Below are 26,600 nucleotides of genomic sequence, written 5' to 3'. Positions count from 1 at the left end.
ATGTCCCTTAGATGACTTAAGAAGAAGCTGTTGTAAAATGGTGACTGGAAGAGAAAATGGATTTTCAGTAATGGTCTTACCCTCTTTTCGGCTTTCTTAAAGGGCTAAAGCTCTTAGCCTCAGCCAGTCGGGATAGATTGATTCATGTCTTGGATGCTGGAAAGGACTACAGCCTGCAGCAGACCCTGGATGAACATTCTTCTTCCATCACTTCTGTGAAGTTTGCAGGTAGATACCCATTGTCTCTCTCCAAAGTTGGACTTGAGTACTGCTGTTGTCCTATTGTCTCGCTGTGGCCATGAAGACATTTTATCTACTTAAATACTAGGTTAGACCAGACTAAAGATACAGCTACATTTTTGTCATCTGTAGCTTTAGTCCTAACAGGAGGTGCCTTCTTTTCCCTTTTATTTCTTCCACCTTTTTAAGGCAGGCAGAGTCCAGTTACAGTAACTAGATCAAGACAGCAATTCAGATCACCAGACAAATCTATAGTGATAAGATAAATCCAAGATCAAATCAGGAAGACAAGTTAGCAAGTCAGAGTCAGTCTGATCAATAGGGCTGATCACAATAAAGTGACTTCCAAGCAAGTCTGTAGCTACAAGGCAGGTTTGAGTGCAAATCAGGAAACTGAATGTAAGGGTCAGGATTTGGATCAGTAGGTATGTAGCCAGGCATAGGTGTGGCTGCAGTGCTGTTGCAGTGATGTTTAGTTGCGGTTCAAGGATGAGAACCTGAGCTTTAAAGGTAGCTTTGAAGTGAAGAGTGGGGACCTTGCTGAAGTTTCATAGAATACCTTCAGAGAACTGCCGAGGATCTTTCAAGCTTTCTTCTCAAGTAGCTCTAAAGTTGGCCAAAGTCCTCTGGTAGCTCTGTCTTTTTGGTGAGTTGGCTTTGAATGCAGTGAGCTGAACTCCCATGAGATGGGGGAAATGCACTCAGCCCTGGCAGCTAAGGCCATTGTGCAGTTCTGTAGCTAAATGCAGCCTTGCTCTAAGTGGGTGCTGTTGTGTTGTTCAAGTGGGCTTATGTGATATTGGGTACGTTTTCATTCCATTGAGATGTTGCTTTGATGAAGGAATAGATTTGTGTGCTAGCAGAGTGCTAAGGGAAGAAAAAATCTTGACCCTTAAATAAAAAAAGAGAGCAAGAAATATGTGACTGAGTTTGAAGACTGAAATGTGCCTATTGTCCATTTTCAGCTTATACTGAGTGTACTGAGTTTTTCTTGTCATACTGCTACAGAGGGTTATGGCACATAGGGAATAAGAATGCTAGCATGTTACTGGGAGAGAAGACAGAATTACATCCTTACATCCTAATCTGTTATGTAAGTTCTCTGTATTGAGGACTCATGCACTTGGAGTATTAACAAATTCTGTCCCTTAAAATAGGCTTCTGTATTGCTGCAGCATCATTACGGCTAAGGTAGAGCCAGTTTTAGTTAATTAGGAGTGGAATAAAAGGGCAGTGGTATAAATGGAAGCATTTCTTTCACCTTGTATTTGTATTTATGTTTTTATCGGCTCCTTCATTTTTGTTCTAGCCAATGATGGGAAAGTGCGAATGATAAGCTGTGGGGCAGACAAGAGCATCTACTTCCGCACTGCACAGAAGGTAACATCGTTGCAGCTTTGTATTGTTTTTTTCAGGTGTTTTCTTTTTTTAATAATCTCCCCACAAAAGAATTAATTTAAAGAGTGATATCAGAGTTTGTGTAGGACCTTATTGCTATTTCAGCATCAGTGTTTCCTACTCTGTCTCAGTACAAGAGATTACAATCAGAGAACTATTTCTGTGAAGCATGACATCTCAGCAATATGCAAAGTAGAAAGCTGTTAGGATATCTGCTTTTCTTCTGCTGCCCCAGATATCGTGAAGAGTGGTGAAAGAGTATGGGCTGGAGGGAGGAGTTTGCTACACTGTTTCCCAGCAGACCTTGTTAGTGGGAAGGGTTGGTTTATGCTGTATGTGTTAGAAGGCTCATCTGTATTTAGAAGTTTTTAGTTATTAGTTAACTACTTGATTTTGCCATTGCGTTTTACCCACATGCTTAGACTGGGGAAGGAGTTCAGTTTACCCGAACACATCACATTGTTAGGAAGACCACTCTATATGACATGGATGTGGACCCCAGCTGGAAATACGCAGCTATTGGCTGTCAAGATCGTAACATCAGGTTAGTTCAGTTCTTGTCTTGAAAATATTCTTGCAATTGTGAATGAATAGGTCAAGACAGTTCCAGCACCATCATTGTCCTAGTTCTTTGCAGCAGCACTTTGATCTGAGGTCTCGCCTCAAACTCTGTGAGGTTTTTTCTTTTATCAGCATGGAGAAAGGCAGAGGTCAAAGTGTAGATATGCAAAAATGCCCATTGGGCTCTTGGCTTCTCACTGCATTGCTCTGCAGAGCAAAGTCTTTTTACTGAGGAGAGAAAGTGTGCCTTCCTTGGCAAGCATGCCATTGAGCTGTGGGACAAGAGCTACTGTACTACGGTCACTTTTGCCTTTAAAGGTATGTCCAATAAGAAGCCGTGAGCTCCTTTGAAGTAGCTAGGACTGAAGGAACCTAAAACTGAGCGAGATGCACTTTTTACAAGTGGAGTCTATTCTCTGTTCCCTTTTAATCCATTTGTCAATCTGTCTGCTTCTACTTTCAAAGCAAAGGAGACTCTGTAGTTGTGTGTCCCCTGTTGTATCTGGGTGAGATGCTGAGAGTTCTGGACTTAATTCAGTGCCATTGCTAGATGTCATTTGTTTTTGAATTCTCATGTAAATAAATGGTTTTGCTCTCTTAAGCATTTCTTTTAGTATGAAGAAATCACTGGTATTTTTATAGCAGATGGAACTGAATGGAGCTTACCAGCCATTCTTGATATGTAATGGTTAGCCATTACAAGGTATCACTAAGTTTATTCCCTCCTACTTGACTCCTCTGCAGTGCCCTGATACTATAGTTATTCTTGATCATAGCTTGAGAATCAAACCTGAATTTTAAATCAGATAACCTACTTGATACTGAATCATCCAGTCTTGGGCCTCCACATTACTGCCTGTTTCTTAAACCATTTAAAAGGCGATTATAGTTTGTAGAGGCTGCAGCTCCCAGGGGTGAGGCCTGTCATGAGGAGAAGAAGGTTCCTGGTGACAGAAGGCACAGAGCAGTACGTGGTTTACATGTGTGATGTTATCTTACCTTTTCCTCAGGGTTTTCAACATAAGCAGTGGGAAGCAGAAGAAGCTGTATAAGGGATCCCAAGGTGAAGATGGCACCCTCATCAAAGTAAGCTGTTTTCTTTCTTCTTCCCTTTTTACTTTTCCTGCTCTTCTGAGTACGCCTTAGAGCTCAAAAACTGATATATGAATCTGAACATAATACCATTTTTTTTGTTGTTGTTTGTTTGTTTTACCCTTCTTACCCTTCTTACTTGCTCGCTACTTTGCTTTTCCTTATCCTGCTTCTTCTTCCTTCTACCTCTGTCCTCAAGGACAGTTAAAGTGGATTTCATCAAGCTAAAATAGGACGAATCGGTGGATGATCATAATTTCTCTGTCTTCTTCTTCTCTAAGTCCTCTGTCTAAAGCACGACACAGGCTCATGCTGCAAAAGCGAGCAGAACTGCAACAATATTCATCAGGAGATAATTCAGTATATATAAGTTGATGAAATTAAACATCATCTGCCTTAAAAAGTGCATATTCTTAGGGTCTTGAGTGCTGGACAACCCCAGTGCTGTTTAGACAGTCTGTTCGTATTTTCACACCTGCTGAGTATGTCTATGGCTTTGGAGCAGCATGCATGCATCTGCCGCTTTGTCCTTCCCCTGGTAAAACAAGTGTTGTTATAGGGCTAGTGCTAATAGTGATGTTGGTACATCGAGGTATGAAAGAGTTGTTTTTAATATTTGTTTTTTCATGTGTAGCTTAAGTGGGGAATCTCAATTGTTTTTAATGTTGCTTTGTTTGTTTTTAGGACAGTTATATAACAAAGGGATCATAGTTGTCTCTGGAATTCAAACTTATTTGTCATGTTGCTCTGAGATCATTACATGCATTACAGTTTAGCAAGTAGAACACAAACAGTGACATTTGAAGCCAAAGATACTGCCTAGCCAAAGAAAGCTATAATTATTTAAATATAATAATTCCTACAAAAAGACACAAACTTTTCTCTCAATTCCTCAAAGTTCTTCGGAATGTAAAGCAGAACATTTGCTGACAGTAGCTGTACTTACTATGTAGTTTAGCCCTAGTGAAGTGTTTGAAGAAGGCATTTAATATAAGTATCTTTAGTCTCTGATTGGGTTGGAAATAGTTTTCTAGTTAGTCAGTTTGTTTTACCTGCTTACTGAGGCTGGATATTTGTCCTGTGATGCTGGGCAGTCTGGTGCTCAACTGAAGTTCAGTGGAACTACTTGCATTTAATTCTGTCAACAACTGTAACTGTTTTTGGTGTTCTAAACCATTTTCATGCAGTTTGAAAAAACTTTCTCAACAAGTCTTTGCACTTTTCTAACTTCCTTAACAGGTGCAAACGGATCCCTCTGGGCTTTATATTGCAACCAGTTGTTCTGACAAGAACCTCTCCATCTTTGATTTCTATTCGGGCGAGTGTGTTGCAACTATGTATGGGCACTCAGGTAGGGCATGTAGACTTCTGGGAATGCATTTTTCTGCTGGTGACTATATAACTATCTGATACTAGTCAAAGCTTTCTGAAGGTTCCTCCCTACCAAAGTTTACCTAGAGGGTATTTTGGACTAGGTTGTAATTGAGTTATAGTTGTAGTTTATTTCACTCCAATTTAAACCCTTTTAGAATGAATTTTGCACACATGCATGCCTCTTAGGCTATGTATTTATTTGCACAGTTACTAGTCTATATAAGGTGGTCTTTGTTTTTTCAGTGTATACCATACTCTTGCCATGCAGAGGCTATTCCATTATAGACAAGAAGAAACTTCAGTCTTCGTGCTTACTTTGCCTTATGATACCCTTTCTATTCTTTGTTAGTTGGTTATGGTAATTGGGACATTTTATATGTCAATATACCTATAATAATTAATAATTAAAGAAAGGTTTATTGATTGTTCTTTATTTCAAACAGAAATTGTGACTGGGATGAAATTCAGTAATGACTGCAAACATCTGATCTCTGTTTCTGGTGACAGGTAAGAGTGAATTGCTTGTTTGTGATATCAGCTTTGTCATCTCACACTAGAATTAGTTTGTCAAAAAGGAAGGTTGATTTATTTTATGAGTAATGTTTTATGAAGTCCAAAGAAACATCAGAGCTTCCTGAATCCAAAATAAGTGCTCTTGGCAAAGATTATCCTTCCATAAAGCAAGGCATCCATGTGAAGTATTTTACTTGTGGTTTTCTGAGTACAGGTACTGTTCCCTGCTAGAAAGGAGACAAAGGATGTGGCTTGTTACCTTACCACCCCCAGGTCCATAACATAATGCAGTGTAATGGATTCTGTGATATTATAAACAGTAGTGCCAGAACTTTGTCTCTTAGGCTAGAGTTTTCGTCAGGTGAATGGGCCTGTTTAGCAGAAAAAGGGATTGACTTGTCCCCAGTCTTTCTGCTCCTGTCCACGTAGTGCTCTTCCCCGCTTCCCTAAGTTAGCTGTCTTGCGGCTAACTCCTCAGTAAGCTGATGTGTATCACCAAATCAGCCCCATCTCACCCCCCAGCTATAGTTTCTATTGATTAATTGAGCTAAATCACCTCATGAGAACTTTAAGTAACCACTAGACTGTGCCTAAGGGAAAAGCAGAATACATGACAAATGTAATGATTGTAGAGGTGAGTTGACCCCCTGCTACTGGAATCCGTGAGTGCTTAAATCAGCTGAACCTAATAAGATTTTTCCTTTGAGAAATAATTTTTCCTGGAGTGTTGCTTCAAGGCAGAGTAACACCGATTTTTATTCTTCTTTCCCTACTCTTATTAATAAAACACAATTTAAGCAGAAAAGGTTCTAGAGTGAGAGAGTTGTTATAAACCAACTTAAGTTGAATCGCTTATTTAGTTCTGTCTTTCAGTAAAAAGTAAATAATTAGGTTTTTCGGTCGCTTTATCTTTCATGTGTGTAAATAGAAGACGGGAAAAGCTGCAGAATAAGGACTTATTTTGTTGTAGATATCTGATAAGTTCCAGAAACATGGAAGGTTTGCGATACTCGGTTATCCTTGTGATTTTAGTGCAGCGTTCCCTCGTTCATATGAGTGTCATTTTCTTCACGAGGGGTGTGGAAGAGGTGGATGAGAAGCGAGAAAGGGGTTAATGAAGAACTGAGCTATAAGGAGAAGAGAAATTGTGTTTTTTCAAAAGAGAACAGAGGAAAATAGTTTGTTCACACACCATAGCATGTGTAAAAAATGAAACAGAATAGAAAGAAAAATGGAGATGAAGAAGGGCACAAGGACTGGGAGACTTGAGAGAAAATTACTGCAAGGGAGGGGAAGAAAAAGTAAAAGGGATAGATAGAAGCATGCTTACACAGGGCTTCCTGTTGAATCGCAGTGTATTTACAAGTTCATGCTGTTTGCTGCTAGGTTTGATTGCTATGGAGGTGGGATAAATGAACGAGCTATATTTGCTTTCTGAATTGTGTTTATTGCTTTTTGGTGTTGTCTTGGCAGCCAATTATAGTTGCTGTTATGTTCAAGAGAGCTGCTGTTTGAGGAGAAGCAGCTGGCTGCCTAGGGTTGCCATAGAGCCCAGATGCAGTGCCTCACAACTTTCTCTTTGCTAAAAATCTGAGGAGGGGAATGACAGCTGTTGATGAGAAGCTTCTGTGTCTGCATGTGGCTTGAATAGCTGGGAGTGACGTTCCTGAGCTTTGTCATAAACAAATAGGACTGAGGGGTGAGAACTGTCAGCTTTTTGCAAAGATCTCCACAGACTTTTCTTGTTTGTTTGTTTCCTTTTGGTGTGGCATGAAAATGAAACCTTTTAAAATACCTTTCTATGAGACAAAGTAAGTGGAAAAGATACTGTTGCTTTTGGCATTTTTTCTTAGGCTTGGGAGACCAAAAATTCGTGGTCGTTGTTCAAAATGGTGAAGCAGATGAATTTTTACGAACTAGCAAGGGAACAGGGAAAGGCTCTTGTTTGAAGGTCCCTTAGTCAACTGTAGTACCAATGAATATGGTGACACTGCCAATTCTCGAAGAACTTGTTTAAATTCTCTTTGGATTCCCAAGTATCATGCAGGATGTTATAAGTAACACCACTTCTGTTTCTACATCAGTGTAAGTACATCCAGCTAGACAGGAAAGATGGGTGAGATGAAAAGAATTAGTCAGTGCTGAGATTATATTTCAAAGGAAATACTGTTTGCTTTATTTTCTATTAGCTGAAGATGAAATACTATTTTCTCTGATATGGTGTGGAATTGTTTTTAAAGCCAGGTTTCTGCAGAAAAGAAGAAATGCAGAAAAGGAGACCAGTGAGATGACAGTTTGCTTCCTTTTCTTAAACTCTTTTGAAAAGCTGATAGAGAAATAAAGGTACAGGATCAGACATGAGTCTGCACAAATCTCTGCAGTTACTCTGGTCTGTAGGGAACCTTTGCAAGGCAGGTTTTACCTTTTTGTCATGAGGCTTGTGGTGGGATTGAGTTTCCATGATGCTGCTACTCTGTTTCTCCCTACCACAACTCAAAAGTCTTGTTTGCTGTTGCAAAGGGAATTGATAATTTCAATAGACTGAACGGAGACTTAAACCCAACTTCACCTTTCCTTCTTTCAGTTGTATCTTCATCTGGCGTCTGAGCTCAGAGATGACTATCAACATGCGGCAGCGACTATCTGACATGAAGCAGAGGGGGAAGCAGGCAGAAAAGTCTCCTCCACGCAAGACAGCTGGACTTATGAGGTGAGCAGAATAGACAGAGAGGAGCTTGCTGGCTTTGTAGAGCTTAAAGTGAGAAGTATGGCACTGGGGTTCAACTGAAAAATTTCTTCTGTTTCTACTAATAGTATTTGAAAAGTTCTGACTGATCTCTTGTGGTATTTGTGCCTTTCCTTTGGGTACAGAAACCTGACTGTGGTCTTCCAGACAGGCTTACCTAGTGTTGCTTCACTGATTGCAGTATGCATATAATGCCACTGGCGTCTTAATTTAGTTTACTGATGCAGTCAGAAACTTTTAATAAGCAGTTTGTCTAGCAGTACTGAGATTCCCACCAGGGAAGATTTGCTGCTTCATGAATAAAGTTCTGTGGGTCTGGGTTGAAATGGAAGTTAGAGACTGTTTTCTGCAGTGCCAGTACTGAAATATGCCTGTGAGCTGTATGAATTAGCCATGCTGATTATAATTCCGAAATAGTTCTTACAGTTGTGCTGTTTCTTTAACTGTTTCCAGGAGGCTTTGAAGAAAGGTCACCTTTAATTATAAATAATAAATATAAAAATAATTTCTATGAGAAGTTCTTGCCAGCTGAATCATACTATTACTTTTGCTAAGTAAACAACATATCTTAAAAGCAGCCTACGAACTGAATAGATCTAAGTTTATCTGGTGACCTTTCTTTAAAAAGTGGTGCTTAAAAACATACCCTGTTTTTATACAGAACATGAGTGGCAGAGAACCATAATTTACTAGTGTAATGTGTTTAGTTTCTCTGTAGTTAGTATGTAGCTGAGACTCATTTGACCAAAAACAGTGCAGGAAGAAGTCCTGACCAAGCTGATGTGGGATCAGACTGGGGGGGGAGGGGGGGGAAAGGATAAGTGGACCCTTCTTATGCTATGTCCCACAGTTTTCTTCTCCAAATGTCTACGATTTGAGTTTTGGATATAAAGGTGCCGAAGCATTGGAAGACTTACCATACTGGTTGTTAGAGTATCACAAGGAACTTCCCACTCCCTTAAGGAGCAAGTAGCATTTGAACAAGTCTGTCTGCATAGTTTCCTTTGGGAAGGTCTCGATCTGCTCATTCTTGAAACAGCTCTTGCCTAGGAAGTGTTTTCAGTAATGATATGAGAGAACTCGTGAAGGCTTTTTTCTAGCCAAAATTCTGGAACTGTCAAGCTATGTGCTTTTTATAGCAGACTCCATTATTCCAGCAGCTGCAGCCTTACCCTACTGAGGCTCAGCCTGTGACAGATAATCCCAGTTCTCTTCCGCATTAGGTGATACTTGCTTCCGTCACACATGCTTGCTAAAGGGCGGTGTTAGTGCCACGCCAACTTCAGCACTTTATTAAACTTGTTTGGTAACCTCTTTGCAAGCTTGGAATCTTCTTGTTTGATCAGCTTTGAAAGTTTGTTTTCAGTTTTGATCGACCGCTGTGGTCAAGGGAGATCAACAAAAACGTAACTCCAGAGCATTTTGGATTGGGACTGAATATGGAGGAAGAGCTTATTGGACCAGCATTACTGAGGTGGGAGAAGGGAAACAAATGAATCTGGTTTTGTAGATGCCTTGTATCTGTTTCGGTTGTGTTTCGAGTCTGTATGTGTTGGTTGCAGTGGAGAGTGCACTTAGTGATATAAAACCTGTTGTCTCAAAAAGACTCAGAGTAGCATAACAAAGCTCTGTGCCTGATAGTATGATGTTTGTTTGACTAGGTTTTGTTTAGAATGGTATTGCTAGAATTTGATGGGAGCATTCTACTAGTTCCATAATGTGAGAGTATGGTAAGATGAATAACCAGGATAATACTGGGGAAGAAGAATGGAGCTGAGGAGGCAGTGGGGAGCTGGAGCGTTCTCTCTGTCCAGCTGCAACTGTCAGGGCAGGGATTAACCCAGGTGAATAACCTCTGGAATGTAAACACAGAACATGCCTTTCTGGGTCAAACCACTGTTTCATAAAGTTCAGTATTCTGTCTCTACTTAGTGAAACACTCTAAGAGTTTTGTTATATAGACCTTTACAGAGTGCTCGCCTTATGCTCAGTTGTTGCATCTGGGGTGTTAGGAGGTACATCTGTGTGTTCCCTTTAGTAATTGGTCACTGTTCAATGAATTTGTATAAATCCCTTTGGAACTTTGTAATAATCTCTCCTTCTGTACCCCCACTTTGTGATGAGATGCAGGAGTTCACTTCTCTCTGTGGAAAGAAACATTGTTTTCTGTTTTAAACCACACTTCCGCTGGTTTTGTTGAAAGTTCTCTGGCTTTGTGAGCTTTAAACTATAGTTCTGCATCCAGCCATCTGTCTTCTTTAAGGTTTTGTAATCCTCTCTCATAACCTCTCCCCATCCAAGCTTTCAAATCTAGTTCTAGCTTTTTTATTTCTTCCAAGAACTTCTGGAGAGACTAAAGCTGCTGCTCTGAATGGTTTCTCTGTCTCCTTTGATGGGATGTTGGTTTATTTTGGAACTAATGTGACCTGTATGACCCACAGTTTTCCATGTAGCTTCCAGTTATGTCTCTGGTTGAAGAATTGCTGACGTATGCTTACCTCTTATCTGCTGAACACAAGGGGCTCTGATTGCTCAGGATAAAGAACTTGGATTCAGCTGATGTTGCTGATGCATTTTGGTTTTGAGACATCTGTGTTTTCAGCAAAGGAGTCTTGTAGAATCCTTTTAATACAGTTTTGATTTTGATCCAAGTATGCGTTTATTGTTTAGAAAAGCTTGTCTCAAGCTTTTGGAAGGGAAGTTTGAAACTGATTTTACTGTGGAATGTTTAGAGGGATTATAGCCTTGTTTATACATTTTGATTTTTAAAGTCACTTTTTATGTTACTGGTTGAAGCACTAGTATAAATAGCAGGAGATAGAAATGTTATCCAGATTAAATTGTCTAAAATTAACATATGCTTTCCAAAGAAGTACAGTGTGCCCTTGGATCTAATTGGAAAGAGCTGCTCCTTATCAAATTCTCAGTGGGGCTTTAGTCCAGTCCAGGAAAGCTGTGCAGTTTCCATGTCTCAGAATAGGTTAGGCTTTTGATGCCAGATCAAAAGTGGCGCCTGAGTCTGTGTTGAGCTGCCTTGGTTTTAACACCAGGGAAGCTCAGAAGACACTGTGATCTTTCTGTCAGGAAAAGTTGGGTAACTTCCATTTGAAAACTCTGAGGCATTTGGCAGAGGGTGGAATCCACTGGTGTGCCCTACCACATAATGTGTTAAAGTTTGATAAGTAGGTGTCTAAAGCTGATGATTTAAGTAGGACAAGATCAGAGTGGCAGTACTGATAACACATCTGTTTAAATGGATAACTGACATTCTTATGTTTTGTTCTTGTGTTATTTTAAGAAAAGAAAAAGGGGTTAAATTCAGGACATGTAAAATAATACAGAGTACCCCCTAGCATTGGATGTTTTAAAACTAGAGCTGTATTATATAAGTGTCTAACTGAAGGTCCAGCTCTGCCTTTGACCTTTTGCTATCGGACCCTGCAGAAACCACAGAGAGCAAGACCTGGGCATGGTGCTAGAAGGGAGTAGCTCCTTAGCAAAGGAAGAAGAGCAAGGACTAATAAAATCCTTGCTCAAAGTTAGCTGTGTGTATTGTGAGACCTGGACATGTCTGTACATGCAGCTTTGGAATACCTACTGTGAAACATTCATTCGAATATAATGATGCTTTGTTGAGGTTGACTGAATCTGCTTTCAAAAAGAATTCAGCAAAAACCCAGAAGTCATCTTCCTTGGCTTTCAGAATGCTTTCAGCTCATTCTGAAGGACTTCTCATGCTTGTAACTTCATACTGTATTACTCTGACTTCCATCTAAGAATGAATGAGAGCTGATGAAGTGTTCTGAGGAGATGTGTGGAGTGCGCTTAGAAGATAATTCAGCACACATGGAGGAAGGCAGGAAAAGAAGGGAGAAAGAAGTGAAGTCTGAATTGAGGGATTGACCTGGACAGGAACAACACTCAACCATTGTTAATCTAGGTTTCATTTTCAGGAGTATCAAAGATTGAAGTAATTGGCCTGAAGGTGCTTTTGAAAACCCCCCATTCATTTATTCTCATTTGAGTCACAGGACTGAATTGGAAAGGCATATGAGAGTTGTGAAAACAAGGATGTGGAAGGGTTCTTGAATTTTTTGCTGGGTAATGCAAGACAACCTTGCTTTCATACTGGATGCATCTGACTTTGTAACTTGTTTGGCACTTTATATGAGGTAAAAACAAACAAACAAACAAAAAAAAAGAAGCCCATCTAACTTCCCAAATATGTTTTACATTTTCTTACTAAACTCCTTGAGGATGCTGGAACATATATATATATATATTTTTTTTCTCTTTTCCCCTTGCTAATTTTTTCAGTCCCCATCTGAGGAACAGAGGTTGTCCTTCTGTTTGTAACATGAAACACACTGATAGCAATCCTCCCTTCTCCATTTATACAAATGACAGGACATGCAGGAATTCAGCAAACACGTTACCTTACCTTGCCACATCACCTCCTTGTAGTGAAACATCCAACCGGTTAGATGTTAAGAGGTCTAATAATCCAGTCCTTCTTCCTTCATAAACTGCACATACAAGTCTGATAAGCACAAGCAGAAAGATGCTGTCAGAGTCACTGATACAAAATTAATAATGCCTACTATATATAAACGTAATATACCTTGCAAGATAAATGACGTCATAGCTTTCACTTCATTGGGATTCCCCTGCTCAGACACAAGAACATGAGAATGACAAGATGGACACATAAGACAACGGTGGAAAAGATGAAGAGACTGACAAACTCATATGTCAAAAATAGTGCAGCCAACATGAAACCATTTCACTTGAAGACTCAACAGACTGCCCTGTCAGTTTGTTCTTCTTTTGCCAGCACACCTTAAAGCTCATCTGAAAAGACTGGGTAATTATTGCTCAGCCACTCCTAATAAAATGGAAATTAAAGTCATGCCACATGTGGGAAGAGGAAAAATTATAATACCTTAACTAGTGTTAAACTATGTTTTAATATTGTCTGCTATTTGTCAGCTGCAGGAGAACTTGGTTCCTGGCCAGGCTACTTTGCATCTGGTAAATGAACTATATTTATCTCGTGAATAATGCTTGGTACTCAACACCCACCAGCAATATTTTATAAACGTCACTAGTGATGAGTTTGGCACTGTAGTTTAAGGCCATAGAGTGGATGCTACTCAAATTTATTTTTGGGATTCTGCATTTGTTTAATTGTTGTCCAAAGTGGATTAAATCGTTTGGTTTCTTTGAATGAAGGGATGAGGGGAGGGACAGGAAAAAGGGTGAAAAAAAAGGAAGAGATAATAGTTTGGTGCAGGTAAGTGTCCTTAGTTGTTGGGAAATTCTGTGCTCATGTCTCTGAGGTCTGTGTGGAAATGCTAGTTTGATCTACTTTGTTTGAAGATCTTCCCAAAGTATGTTTTACATTATTCCTTGCGCCTTAAGGCTAAAAATTGCAGCATGGAACTCTTACAATGTGTGGGCTGTTTATACAGGTTCTGCATGGTGCAGTCCTTGATGTGAACTGACTCCTACGTGATATAATTTGCCATGTATCTAGTTGCTGTCAAACAGGGAATATGGCTATGACATTTTTGATGTGCAGAATAATTCCAGAGAGAAAATGCTTACGGGTGGGAAAAACACTTGACTTTCAAATATGCTATGCTGTCCTAGCTCTGAAAAGGAAGGCCAAGTTTTATTCCTCTTGAACTACTCTGGCTCACTTACTTTTGCTCTAATTTCTGTGATCCTTCCACATGCAAGAGATAATTTCAATAGAAGTTTCTACATGCTGTTTTGTAGGGTTTAATTTGCCTTGTTTCTCAAAGAATGAATTTTGCTAGTACTAGGGCTGTTTGTTAGTGTCGAGACACCTTCTGAGTGTTATCTATGGTGGGGATAAGATGGAAAACTGTAAGATTTTAAATGGTGAGCAGTTCTTGAGACAGACTGTAATACTTCAAATTCTTGCCTCCCAGGCACGAATCCATCTCTGCCCTATCCTCTGTGCCAGCACTTTCATCAGACAGCGACAAGGATGGTGAAGATGAAGGGAACGACGAAGATGAATTAAGTGGGCTGCAGTCTTTCCATGTTCAGTCCAACTGCAACACTGAGAGAGATTCAGGTAATAATGGAAGGGGGGCATGGGCAGAGATGGAGAAAAAATGTTATGAGTGTGAAGTGGGCAAGAGACAAGATGCTGAGTTAGGGGCAATAAGGTATGGGCAGAAAGAGAAAGTCCAAGACAGAAATGGATGGTTCAGCAACAGTAGGTAACGTTGCCAATTCCAGCATCTAAAGAAGGGTGTATTTCAGAGCTCACTTGTTAAATTGCCACGTCTCCTGCTAGTCCCAGCTGGTCGGGCAGTTTTTGAACTAGTGCTTTGGGGTTCAGTTCTAATGTCCACAGAAACTCTTTTTTTTTCCCCCCAAGCCTTTGATGGACCACTACGCAGTGGCAAATGTTCTGCTGAGTCAGAGAAAACAATACGTCAAATTGTCTGTTAGAAATTTGGTATAACAATTTGGTGGTGCACAAGAAAACGTTGTCTTGGTGGTGCATGGTTCAGGTGGTATAGAAATGCTGCAGTGGAGAAAAGATGAGGTAAGAGATGTTTCAGAAAGGCAAACTGATAGCCGAGGATGTCAACCAGGTATATATCTTTTTCCCTTTCCAGATCCAGATCTTACCCTCTCAAGAAGCCTTTCCCATTGGGAAATGAGGAGGGTGAGTTGCTAAACTTCCAAACTGTAGTTCTAATGACAGGGAAAGTGGAAAAGAAATTTCATATGTAGATTAAAAACTCTTTATTTACACTACTGGAAAAGGTACAGCTGCAGTGGGAAAACACTGAGAAGCTCCTCGGTGATGAATAATTTGGGATGGTGAAATCATGCTTAGTTAAGAGACTGTTTCCCTTCAACTATCCACATCTGTATCTTTCCATCAGATGTTATGCTTTGGGCCCCTTCATTTCTGGCCTGAATTATATCCTCATTATATCCTTAGATGTGAGTTAGGCACTTAGATGCTGAGTCATGTGAAAAACTGCAACAAAACTGTAATTTAAGATTAAGAGAGGAAATTTAAACTGATGGAGAGCTTTGGGGCTTATATGAAAACTGACATAATTGTGTTTTGCTATGGGCTGAATGTCTTCTGTCCTGTTTTTCTGTCAGCTGAATCCTTAAGACCGTCTTTCTTTCATTTTCCTTCAGGCCAAAGAGATAGCAGCAATCCAGCGTTCAGAGGCACCAATGAACAAGGTGCCTCGGCAACGTGGGCGCTGGTCCCAGCCAACCAACAATATAGAAATGACTGTGAAATCCATGCTTGACTTGCGTCAGTTGGAGTCTTTCTCTGTTTCCCGTTCTCCAAGTCGAGATTCACTGTCTCAAAACAGCAATGGGGATGATAGAGAAGAACAGGCAGATCTCCCCGTGCACATCAACAAAGTAAGGGTGGTGCTTCTCGGTGGAGCTGAATCCACCCCAAGTACATCTGTCCTGCCTCTTTTTGTTACGTGTATTTATTACTGTGTGCTGCCATTCTTTATATATTGAAATGGAACTTTAAATGCCTTCTGAGAAAAGTGCTCAGCTCTGTCGTAGTTAGTACTCAGTGCAGAGCACATAGGGGATCAGGGTTTCCTTCCAAAGACACAGGGAATACCTTGTATTTTCTCTTAGTTCCTTTATTATTTGTGGTTAAAACAAGCTGAGCATGGAATTACATGCATGTGTGCCCAATTTCCTGTTAGGAAAACTAACTCCAGTAGCAATTGAAATGTGGCTCAACCCTTAGCTGTGGGTTGTGCTAGATTATTGTCATCCTTGAAACATAGCCATGATCTGTCTCTTGGCCACAGCAAGCAACTCGTGCTAATACTTCAGAAGATTAATACCTGTTTTCTAGCAGCAGCCTGTTCTGGTGCCTACCCTCATTAGCTTTTCTTTCTGTTGTAATTTTGTGACTTCAGGACTCGCTGTGTGCAAATCAGCCAGTGATTTTTAGCTTTGGCCCACAGACTTTTCTGAACTATGCCTGATTAGTCTGTAAAAGGTAACAGAAGCAACTGCTTCTGGGTAGTTTATGCTTCTCTTATGAGGACAGAGAGGTGTGAGGAGTCCAGCATTCACTATAGAATTTTAGGGGATTACAAATCAAGATTATAATAGGAAACTACAACAGTTGAATTTCCTAGATGAGGAAGAGAAGGAGAGACATAGAAGTGCTGCCTTCTAATCTCAGACTTTTTTTATTATATTCTGTGCTGTAATGTGTACTTTCTAGCTCTGCATAACAGCTGCTGACTTCAAGTAAAAACACCGGTGATACCTAATCTGTATTTTTTACTAGGTTGGAAGCTCAATAGCTCCCCAAGACAGCCGATCTTGTGTACGACCTCAAGTGATTCGGCTCCTGTCTTGCGAAGAGGGGATTTTCTCTCAGGAACTGGAACCATCTGAGAGTGAGGAGTGCGTAATCTACCCTGAACAAGATGAAATCCATCCCACAGACCCTAGCAGGTTAAAAACAAAAATAAGCCTTCTGCTGTGTGTGGCTTAGACCTTTCTTGTTTTAGTTTGCTTGCAGCTTGTATGGTAACTTGGATGAGTTGACTCACTGTCTAATTGATGCCAGATGTATTTAGTTGAGGGTTTTATGACATCCTGATGCTAAAGGAGGCTGAAACGAAGAAAGCACCATTAAAATGATCTTTCATGTGAGGCTGCACATTAGCAGCCTCTTCCAGTATTTTGCTTTCTCCCTCATGTGGGCTGAAATAAGCAGAAGAAAATTCAGAAGCTGGAAAACCATCTGCCCAGGAGAAATGATGCGACACTATCATTTGTGATGATTTCAAACGTAATTGGGCTAGAATCTAACACATGTAGTATGTGATGATGCTGTTGTGGGAAATGCAATAAGCTACATGAGTTAGAATTTGCAGGGATACTGGAGACAGTGGAGAACCTTTATCCTTCCTCTGCTATTTCTTCTGTTTTAATTTTACCTTACTGAATTTTCCATATTATTTCACATGCCATTTTTCCTTCCCAAATATTATTCTTCCCCTCTTAACCTGATGCTAATAACTGTTTAATTTCCTATGTCTCTTCCTCCTCTCTTACAAAGAATGAGCTAATAGCTTTAGGCAGACTTTTACACAAGAGAGTACATGCGAAGATTTTGCAGCTGAAGCTGCTAGTTTTTTTCTCAGTTTCTCTTGATTTACTTCTTAAACTGTACTACGATAACAGTATGGACAAACCCATGTGCTGTTCCAGTGTGTATCCAGTGGAGGCATGCTGTTGATGCTGGATATGGGCTGGACATATCTCAAAGTATCCACATTTTGCACGTTGTTCTTGCCATTCAGTCCCACTGAGTGACTTCTGCAGTCTTCCTTGTATTACCCTCAGGCATCGGACAAAAAGAACAGCATCTGTGTCACTCAATAGAGTATGACTCAGAGTCACGAAAGAAATGAGGAACTCTGTCATGCAGTACTTTATTTTTACATGATATTCTTCAGTAAATTAGTTTCACTCCAATCAAATCTTCTCTGTTCTGTAACACTAATGTGACTCAAAGAAATGGGCTTAAAACATGAAAAAAATTACTGCATTAGGACTAAAATGGCTGTCAATCTGGAGTTTGTATCATGTGCCCTATGTGAGACTCATCTTCATCAAGTAGACCACTGTTTGTTCTCCAGCTGTGCTGGAAATCAAGCCAGGGTAGTGTAGTGCTGATACCTTGTAATCATGGGAAACTGACAACGCCCAGAAAGTCAGACAATCCCCTTGAGACTTCACTGTCCAAGCTTAATGAAATGCAAAAAAATGTATAATCATGAAAGAAGTGAACTTCTTTTTCTCTTTAAAGCCTTAATTTTGTAATCAAGGTTGTTATTAACACAGGTAAGGCCTTAAAGTTAGACAGCACTCTTCTTTACATCTAAAACAAATCTCTTCTAGTGCTGTATCTTTCCTGTCTCTCTTGTAGTGAGTTCCAGGTAAAAGCACTGCCCCATGGGAAGCTAAATAGAAATTATCAGAGCAATGGATGTCCAGACAAACATAGTCCAGACAGTGCCTGCTCTGTCGATTACAGCAGCAGTCGTCTATCCAGCCCAGACCATCCAAATGAAGGTAAGATGCAAAGATGTTATAATTTGTACCTGATGTGAAACACCACAGGAACGTGGTTGAACTGTGTTGTGCTGTGTTTATCAACTGTGATCCTGATCTCTAAGTACTCAGTCCTCTTCATGAACTGAGCTCAGGTCACATTCCTGTTAGTTGTGCTAGTAGTGCTGTAAAGATTCAGGCTCATCTGAACAGGTGCTTCAGTGAAGCCACTGAAGAAGCAATTGGTTGAAGTGCACTTGCCATGTAAACCTTTGACTTTTTCTCTCACTAGCTTGAGGAGACAGGCTTGCTATTGATTATCCCATAGGCTGTGCTGTTTGGGTGTTAGAACAGACTGGAGAATTTGCACTTCATGCTGATTGACTTGGCAACTGTAGCACTTCAGGTTTAAGTTGCGTAGTTTAGCATCTTTGGTGAATATCTTTTTTAATCATTACTGTGATTATGCTGCTACAGCTTTTATTTTCTTTTTGTTTTTGTTTGTGCCTTTCCCCAGATTCTGAAAGCACTGAGCCCCTGAGTGTGGACGGCATCTCAGATCTGGAGGGAGAGGAAGGAGAGGAGGATGTGGGTACCAGCGTGCTAGTGGGAGAAATTCCTCAGATACCTGATCAGGAGAAGTTCCTCAAGCAGCATTTTGAGACCCTGGGCAGCACTGATGGAAAAGGTACGGCTCTCTCCTTAGTTGGAGCACTTTCTCTGGGAGGACATTCTGCCGTGCAGAAATGTACAAGGAGGGGGAAACAGGGATTTAGTGAAGAGATGCCTGAAGATGAGAGGCATCTGGCAAGTCTTTTGGTGTGTGTGTTTAACTCTCTGTGGATCAGATTGAAGTCTATGTTAGTTTGGGTTAATTATTGTCCTTAGAATCCTGAAGAGTGGTTCTCTTGTTCTAGCACGAGTTTTTCCTGGTTTATGTGACTATTAATTGTATGTGTGTCCCCATAGGTGGCGTGTAGTGGCCTCTAGTGGTATGTTAAGACATAACAAATGTCACAAAAGAAAAGACTGAAATACTGGGTGGAGGGGGAGAATAAGGGGAGACATCAGAGTGGCAAAGGAGCTGGTTAATCTCTATTGACCAACTCCAGAACAAAGCGTATCTTTCTAGAATTGATAATGGTTGCACGTAGCGGTATCTGTGTGAGCTGTCAGTTTTACTAGTATTATTATTTTTTTCCCATTGATTGTTTTGTTTCCTGCTTGATGCCAGTACCTCACAGTCCTACAGGCAGGATAGGACACAAAGGAAGAGAAGGAGGAGGAGGCATACCCTTTAGGGAGATTAGCAGTTTAAGGCAGAATAATCTAAGTAGAACAGAAAAGGCAAAGGCAATTTAATTCTGTTGTTTGAGCTCAAAAAATCCTCTTGAATGTGGGGGGAGGGGGAAATGCATTCAACAGTCCCTGTGAGGAGAAACTGTGTATATCAGAATGTTTATTTGTTCTGTAACTAAATTTCTCTTTTTTTTTTCCTTTTTTTTTTTTTTTTTTTAATTTTAATTTTTTTTCTTTTTTCCTTCCCCCCCTCATTTAAGCAGAATGCTTAGGTGGTTCATGCAGGAGTTTGGAAAGAACTGAAAACCTCAGCATTTCATCTCGCTTTCTTTCCCAGTCTCCAGCTCTCAGGTATGATTCTGCTTGTTTTGAGTGTGTCTGTCCGTCTTTGGTGAGGTCTTGTACTAGGCCCAGGGCCAAATTAGAAAGCAGGCTTCTGCACCTGGCAGGTTGGTTGTGTTTTGGACCGACTGTCCTTTGTCAATATAGCTGTTTGATTTCTTCCTAAAGCATTACTGTTATTTTGTTCTTTTTCTTCTTTTGAGAATCTGATTAACTGTTTTGTGATTAATAGCTGGATTTATTAAGCTGGAGGAATCACTGTCATCTAATTTACTCTTGACCATTTATGCTTTGTTTATTCTTTTGCATTTCATTCAGCTTGGACAATGAAAGTAGGCTTGTCAACTTCTCCTTTGTTTTACAGTCCTTTCTTGACTCAGCCTCATTTCTCAGTCCCATGCCTTCACAGGGTACTGCAGTTTTGTACAAAGCCCCATGGGAATATATTATACTTTCAAAAAGTCCTCAACCCTAAAGCATCTCAGAAGGCCTCTCTGAGCTTTTTTCCTTTGGTGTTTAAAAAAAGAATAAAAGAAAAAGAAAGAAAAAACGAAAAAATAAAAAGAAAAGAGGAACAAAAGATGGTGGTGTAAATACTTCAGTTGATTCATGTAAATAAGTGTTTAAAACACAAACCTCCTTTTTATTCCTCCAAAATAACAACATGGAATCTTAGCTTAATTTAATTTAATTGCATAGAATGGAGCTGGATTTAAGTACATCTGTGTGTTACTAGCTATGTCTAGATTCACCACATTATGGAATTTTTTTATCATTGCTTTATTCCGATGCAGCTGTTGCTGCTGTCAGGAGTGCCTTCTAGTCTGTCTTACATTGGAACCTCATGTTTAAGAAGAAAGTCAGTGGTTAGTTATTGTATAAGCTTCTGGAAACTGCAGAAGGAAGTTACTGGCACTTGAGAGGTGTGATAAGTGAAGTAGTTCTAGGTTATGAAAACTTCCATACTTCTAATCTTTCTGCCAAACATGCTAAACTAAGCGTTGCCTCCTTTCTGAGGTAAGCCCTCTGTACTTGTCTGAAATGGTGAGGAAACAAGACTTTTCTCTTGAAGATACTGACTAACTTTCATAGTAACTATACTTTGATAAGGCTACAAATTATGATTATTTTGTCTTGGAGCATCTTAGAATGTAAAAGACTTTACTGTTAGTAAGGTGAGCTGAGAGAAGAGACATGACCTGACTTTACCCATTCTTCCCTCTGCCTGGAAAGTTTCCTTCTATCTTGCCTTCACCTTTTAACAAGTCCCTCCCTGAAAAATTGACTCAGTGCTACTTGTGATTGAGTAGCCTGATGTAGAATGCTTTAAGATCAATACATCCAGGAATAAATAGTACTGTTAACAGCTTAGGATTATTGTGCCTTTAAAAAGTCTAGATATGAAAAGAAAAGTCTTTTAAACTGGTTTAGTGTATACGCTTGATTGTCCAGGGCTCCATACTTACCTGTTTTAGTTAGAATTTCTTCATTGCTTTCTCTAGGCGCTTGTCACTCTCCTCATCGAATCTGATACTGGATTCAAAGTCCACTGAGTCTCTAGCTCCAACCAGTCAGTTCACTCAAGACCCTCTGAGAAAAGACAGCAGACATCCTGCTGATGCTTTGGAAAACAGCCACCTCCTGGATAATGTAAACTTGCATCGGGCTGTTTATGCCCAGAAAAAACGCAAGTCAGCCTTGGAGACCAGCAGAGTTGGTATGGCTCCTGGACGAGTTATTGCATCCTTTCCAGAAGGCCCTGTGAATGCAGTGATGAGAAAGGCACAGTCAGTTCACGACCTTGTTCATGAGGGTAAGGACTCCAACTGGAATGATGATATATATGAAATGGGGAGGTTTGAGTGGAGATTAAATTTCTATCTTTTGTGTTCTGAGATATAAGCCTTGTGTGACTTATAATTCTTAGCCCATCAAGGGAAAATATTTTTGCTTTGTAGCACAGATGCTGGTCCACTAATTAGTAGTTTCTGATATTTGTCTGGCAGCTTTAGGAGGAGAAATGCCAAGGGTGAAATTGGCTATTTGCAAAGAAATCTCCTCCTGCCATGAGTGGTTGCTCCAGACAAAAAGTGAAGCTCCCAAGGGTGAGGAGGGGAGTAAAAAGGGAAAAAGAGTGCAGTAAGAGGGGAGCTTACTGTATATATGCACTCTGTGTGAAAGAAGTGGAGGAACCCCAGTTTTGGAACAGTCAACTCAATGGAGTCATCATTAAGCACTAAGTTTGTTTTTAAAAAATGAATCTTATCACCACAACTCCATGCATATGTGAGTAGATTAGAGAACCGACAGTTTTTGCCTGCTTCCTCTGCCTTCTCAGTTAACAGTCATGGTGGTCTGAGGTGTTCTGGCTGTATGCTTTAAGAACAGGTCTCCCCGCAGGTAAGCAACTGTGTGTGAGCAGGATGAAGGATGGGGAAAAAAGAAAGTGTTGAAGTTTGGTAATATTAACCTGAAGTGGTGATTTTGTACACCTCCTCCGGGGGCTGAGCTGAGGCACATAGACTGAAGCAGCTCTGTTGCTTTCCAGTTTTGGAATTCACTGCAGGCTCTTGTCTGTTTTTGGCATGTTTGTCTGTTTAATTTTCACAGATAAGGGTCCTGGAGTGGTATCTTCTGCCAAGCAGCGTCCTCATACTCTTATGGTGGTTGAGAAGGATCCCAGACCTAATAATTGCAGGGCGTTATCATCCAGTCTGTTGAAGATGGATGGATCTGGTGCTCTGCTGGCCAAAGATGTCAGGGCTGCAAAACCAAAGTCCTACATGAACCCTACAACCAGCTTCCGGGCTAAGATGTCAAGGAGCATATCTGTGGGGGAAAATCTGTACCTGGGTTACTCCACCGACATGTTGACTGATGGGAGGACTAGCCCTCCAGCGGCAGAGAAGACGCAGTTCAGTCCCACAGCAGATGCTGAGAAGATGAAGTTAACAGTAAAAGAAAATTATCCAGTGAAGCCAGCACTTCAGCCAATTGTAAACTGCTCGTCTCCCAAGTCCTTTCACAGCAAGTTGGCATCGTCAAACCGAGCACACCTGATTCTCGACATTCCTAAGCCATTGCCAGATAGACCCACTTTGGCCTCCTTCTCACCCACTACCAAAACCAAAACCCTGCTTGAGCCACAGTCTCCACAGTCACCTGCTGGGGCCTGTAAAAAGAAACCTTCACTCCCTGAGGTCCGAACCTCCAAGAAGGAGAATCAAGCTTCTGGGTGTCTGGTTCCTGGTAGAGAGAATTCAACAGGACTTGCTAAGGAGAGCCCAGTAGAGAGTACAATTTCAAGGACAGGTTGCCAGTTTGAGCCAGGGGTCACAAATCTAAAACCGAGGGAGTTTTCAGAGGTCCGGCAACTGAAGTCTCCTGAAAGCACACTGCCCAGGTGTAAGGAGAGGATCACCGGCATCGCTTGTGTGCTAGACAACCAACCTGGACTTTGCCCACTAGACCCCATCAGGCCGAGGTCTCCTACATCTGTAACTGCCTTGGCACAGGTCTCAGGTGTGCATGGATATCCATCTCTTATCTTCCCCCTTCTGTCTTCTGTCTTTGTGAACCGCTTCACGATCCCATCACATTTCTTTACGTCCAGCTTCTGGCCTGTCTCGTCCTGTCTGCACCTGTCTCGTTCCATAAGTCATCCCCTCAATGGTGAGACTCTTCTTCAGCCTGACATCTTTTTCTGAGTCTTTAATTTCCATTTCCTCTGAATCTTATATCTGAATGGTTGGTAGATCTCAGCAGCTCCTTGTGCAGTTGCACATAGGAACTCAAACATTACTTTTGGTCAGTCCTGAAAAGTGACATGCTAGGAATCCCCAGTAGTACATGTAGGTTACACCAATTTTGCTCTTCTCAAGGTATATCTGACCAGTAAATGAAGGTGCAGGCCAATATGTATTGCTGGACCTAGCAAGATAATAGTGATAATGAAGTTACATCACTAAGCACTTGCTGATAAGTGCAAGTGTGGAGAATTCAGAGTTGCTTATCTGCAGATTTGTTGTATTAGATAAAGCTTAGCAAAAGTGAGTTCCTTGCTGTAGCTATGTGTAAGAGCAAGAAAGTGAGTGCTGCTGTCATGTCTGCAGGTTGCATGGATTTTTCAATTATCTCTAATTTGAAGAAAAAGGTACTAGCTGGGAACTATTTTACATGCTGAAAGTGCTCTTGAATCTGTTACAAGCTCTGATTCAAGGTACTTCAAACAAATGAAAACTAGCTGGTAACTTCAAACTGAATCAAAAGTCCTACCTGCCAAGGCTGAAGTCTCCAGTGATTTTTCTTTTGTGTTAAAGCCTGAAATGTCTTCCTGAATTACTCGGCTGAGTTGTATAGTGTGAAGCTGGATGTCAGCCAATGCACAGATACCTTGCACGTTAGGGGGACTATCCAGTGAACAGTTTTAAAAGCCTTTTTGCTTTGTTCTTATTCACATCTGAGAAGGAGTATTTCTAGAATACTTTAATCAATTACTTTTTGTGGTCCCAATCTGCTCTACCACTCACTGCAGTGTTTAAATGCAATTATAAAAACATTATAGAGAGAGAATCTGGTTTTGCTTGAACTTTTTGCATTTCTAGAGGGATCAAACACTGTAAGATTGAAGCACTGGTATGCAAAATAGGAATTGTGTTTTGTCTGATGGACTTACTGTTATGCTATAGGGCAGTTGCTTTGTTGAACATTGAGCGTCTGAAACTTCCAAACTCTAAGCCTTACTGAGATGAGGTGTCCTTCAACAGAAATGCAACTTAGAGCTGTGGAATCATTTCTACAGTGGGAAAATAGTAGTCCATTTGTTTGTATACTTCATAGTAAGTTTTCTCTTCTAGACTTGGAAATCAAGCGATGAATGTATCACATGATTTTTGTTGGGTTGCTAGGAATCTGTTTGCGGAGTTAGCACAGATGGTTCAGAGAAAAGGGGCTTTTTTGTTGTTTGCTTTTTAAGGCAGCTCCCAGTGCAGCGCACAGCATGCCCTATCAGGGTATTTCAGAAGCATCCTTTAGTCAGTACAGTGGATCCACGCTTTTTTTGTTCTCATTGACAGCTGTCAGCTTTCTCCTTCTTGGAAATAACTTTTTCCGTATTTTTAGTGGTAAATGCTGGAAAAGCTGACTTTTGCTGTGGACAATCTGCTGTGATTTCTGTGGAACATAATGTGTCAATTTAGACTAGTACTGCAGGGCTGACAGTCAGAGATCTTTCTGCTTCTGACTTGCTCTGTAGCTTCTGGATTCTGCTTAATTTTTCTATCCTTCAGTTTTCCTGCTTGCATAACATTTGCTCTTCAGGAGACTTGACTGTTTTTGTGAAAGCATTTTGACAACTACAGTTAAAATGCTGAAGATATGCTGAATACTGTTGCTGTGTTTAATATTCCCTGATGGTTTCTGAAGAGCTCTGCAGACAGAAAATGCCTGTTATTCAAGCATTTGTATTTTATTTGTGACCTTTCTCCAGACTGATATCTCACAGAGCTGAGACCAGCATAAAACCGTGGTCAGAGGAGAAATCCAGGAACAATAGTGAGAAGAAAGAACTGTTTTGAGGGATTGGGAGGAAAAAAGGTGGGAGAGGGTAGGGCAAAAAAAAACCAATAAGGGTAGCAGGGCAAGAACCTTGGATGGAACTGAAGCCCACTGTGCTCAAACTCTACAAGGCTGAGTGATTCAGGAAAAAGAATACAGATGGATTTGTTCATGTACCTTTTTGCTTTTCAACGTATACATATGAGTGGATATTCTTCTAGCAGCATTTATACATCTTCTGCATATATTCATGAAATTAGACGAGGTCCCCTTCCACCTGTTCAAGAATAACCGTCGTGAAGTGCAGAAATAATAGCAGTAATGTGACTAAGTTCTGCTTTTTAGGTAACTAGAGGAAGTTGAATGCCCTTTGTCTAGGCTATTGTAAATTGAAGATAACTGCAGATTGTATGTGTGTGTCAGTGTCCTTGTTCATGATTTACGTCTTAACTCATGGAAGTGTTTATTGAAGCCTTGCAGGCCTTCAGCTTTGATGCTTTGGAAGTATTGCTCAGTGAAGGCTGGAAGAAAGTGGTGTTTTTTAGTTCCTTGCTTTTATTTTCAGTCTTTGAATTACGGTGTCACAGTACCCTGAACCATTAAGAAGTGTGATTCCTTTATGATTGTGTTTGTTAGTCAGCAGTCCTCTAGAGCTCAGTCCTCACTAGATAACACTGTAATAAGTCAACATACTCCTTCATTCCCATAGCTCATTGTTATATATGGTGCAGAACAGTATATAAAAGGGAGTATGTAGGTTTCAGACTAGGTGGATGCCAAATTAGAGGCTCCTCAGATCACACCCCTTTGCTATTGGAAGACTTGAAGTTGAATGTAACTATGAATGAAAATGGCATATGTGATCTCTATCATTGACTGTAACAGCACTGTGTAATCTATAGAGACCATTACTGACTTTGAAGAAACTAGGCAATGGAAAAACAGGAATGTTTGAAACAATAAGCATCTATCAGTAATACGAAGGAAAGTCCATGTAGAACAAAAATGAATGAGAACTGTGTGCACGTGATCTTCTGAATATGTGTAAAGAAATGCTTTTTACCCAGCTGTGAGGTCTCAGATATTGAAGTATCTGTACCTTACTTAATTTTTTTATTTTTTCCTCCCATTCAGAATCAAGCATCAGTGTGGAACAATGTGAGCATGTGGTATCTGAGCTCCAGGACAGCATGCGCAAAGCCATTCATCTTTACCGTGCGGTGAGTGTCCTTTGACACGGGATCTATTTTAACGGATTGGTTTTGCAGCCCACGAGCACTGACTATGCCTGCTTACACACTCTAATTATTCTCTGTACTGTGAGTTCAGTGGAAGAAGTTGCCTGGCTGTTTACTTCTCT

The 26,600-nt window shown here is 40.5% G+C and overlaps 1 protein-coding gene across 1 annotated transcript in view; it reads left to right on the top strand.

Moving 5' to 3' along the window:
• MAPKBP1 (mitogen-activated protein kinase binding protein 1) overlaps positions 1-26,600 on the top strand; it is a 92,642-nt gene that overhangs the window by 60,366 nt on the left and 5,676 nt on the right. Inside the window, exons 14-30 of the mRNA XM_072337677.1 lie at positions 103-228; positions 1,550-1,620; positions 2,061-2,182; positions 3,210-3,285; positions 4,531-4,642; positions 5,109-5,172; positions 7,763-7,888; positions 13,882-14,030; positions 14,584-14,633; positions 15,125-15,361; positions 16,266-16,435; positions 17,919-18,064; positions 18,561-18,731; positions 19,606-19,693; positions 21,187-21,497; positions 22,295-23,206; positions 26,375-26,460. Coding sequence (XP_072193778.1) covers positions 103-228; positions 1,550-1,620; positions 2,061-2,182; positions 3,210-3,285; positions 4,531-4,642; positions 5,109-5,172; positions 7,763-7,888; positions 13,882-14,030; positions 14,584-14,633; positions 15,125-15,361; positions 16,266-16,435; positions 17,919-18,064; positions 18,561-18,731; positions 19,606-19,693; positions 21,187-21,497; positions 22,295-23,206; positions 26,375-26,460 — 3,017 coding nt within the window. The remainder of the gene's footprint in view (positions 1-102; positions 229-1,549; positions 1,621-2,060; positions 2,183-3,209; positions 3,286-4,530; positions 4,643-5,108; positions 5,173-7,762; positions 7,889-13,881; positions 14,031-14,583; positions 14,634-15,124; positions 15,362-16,265; positions 16,436-17,918; positions 18,065-18,560; positions 18,732-19,605; positions 19,694-21,186; positions 21,498-22,294; positions 23,207-26,374; positions 26,461-26,600) is intronic.

The sequence above is a fragment of the Excalfactoria chinensis genome, chromosome 5, assembly GCF_039878825.1.
Source record: "Excalfactoria chinensis isolate bCotChi1 chromosome 5, bCotChi1.hap2, whole genome shotgun sequence".
In the NCBI taxonomy this organism is placed as follows: Eukaryota; Metazoa; Chordata; class Aves; order Galliformes; family Phasianidae; genus Excalfactoria; species Excalfactoria chinensis.
Note: the sequence above shows the minus strand (reverse complement) of the source record. Positions and strands in the feature narration are given on the sequence as shown.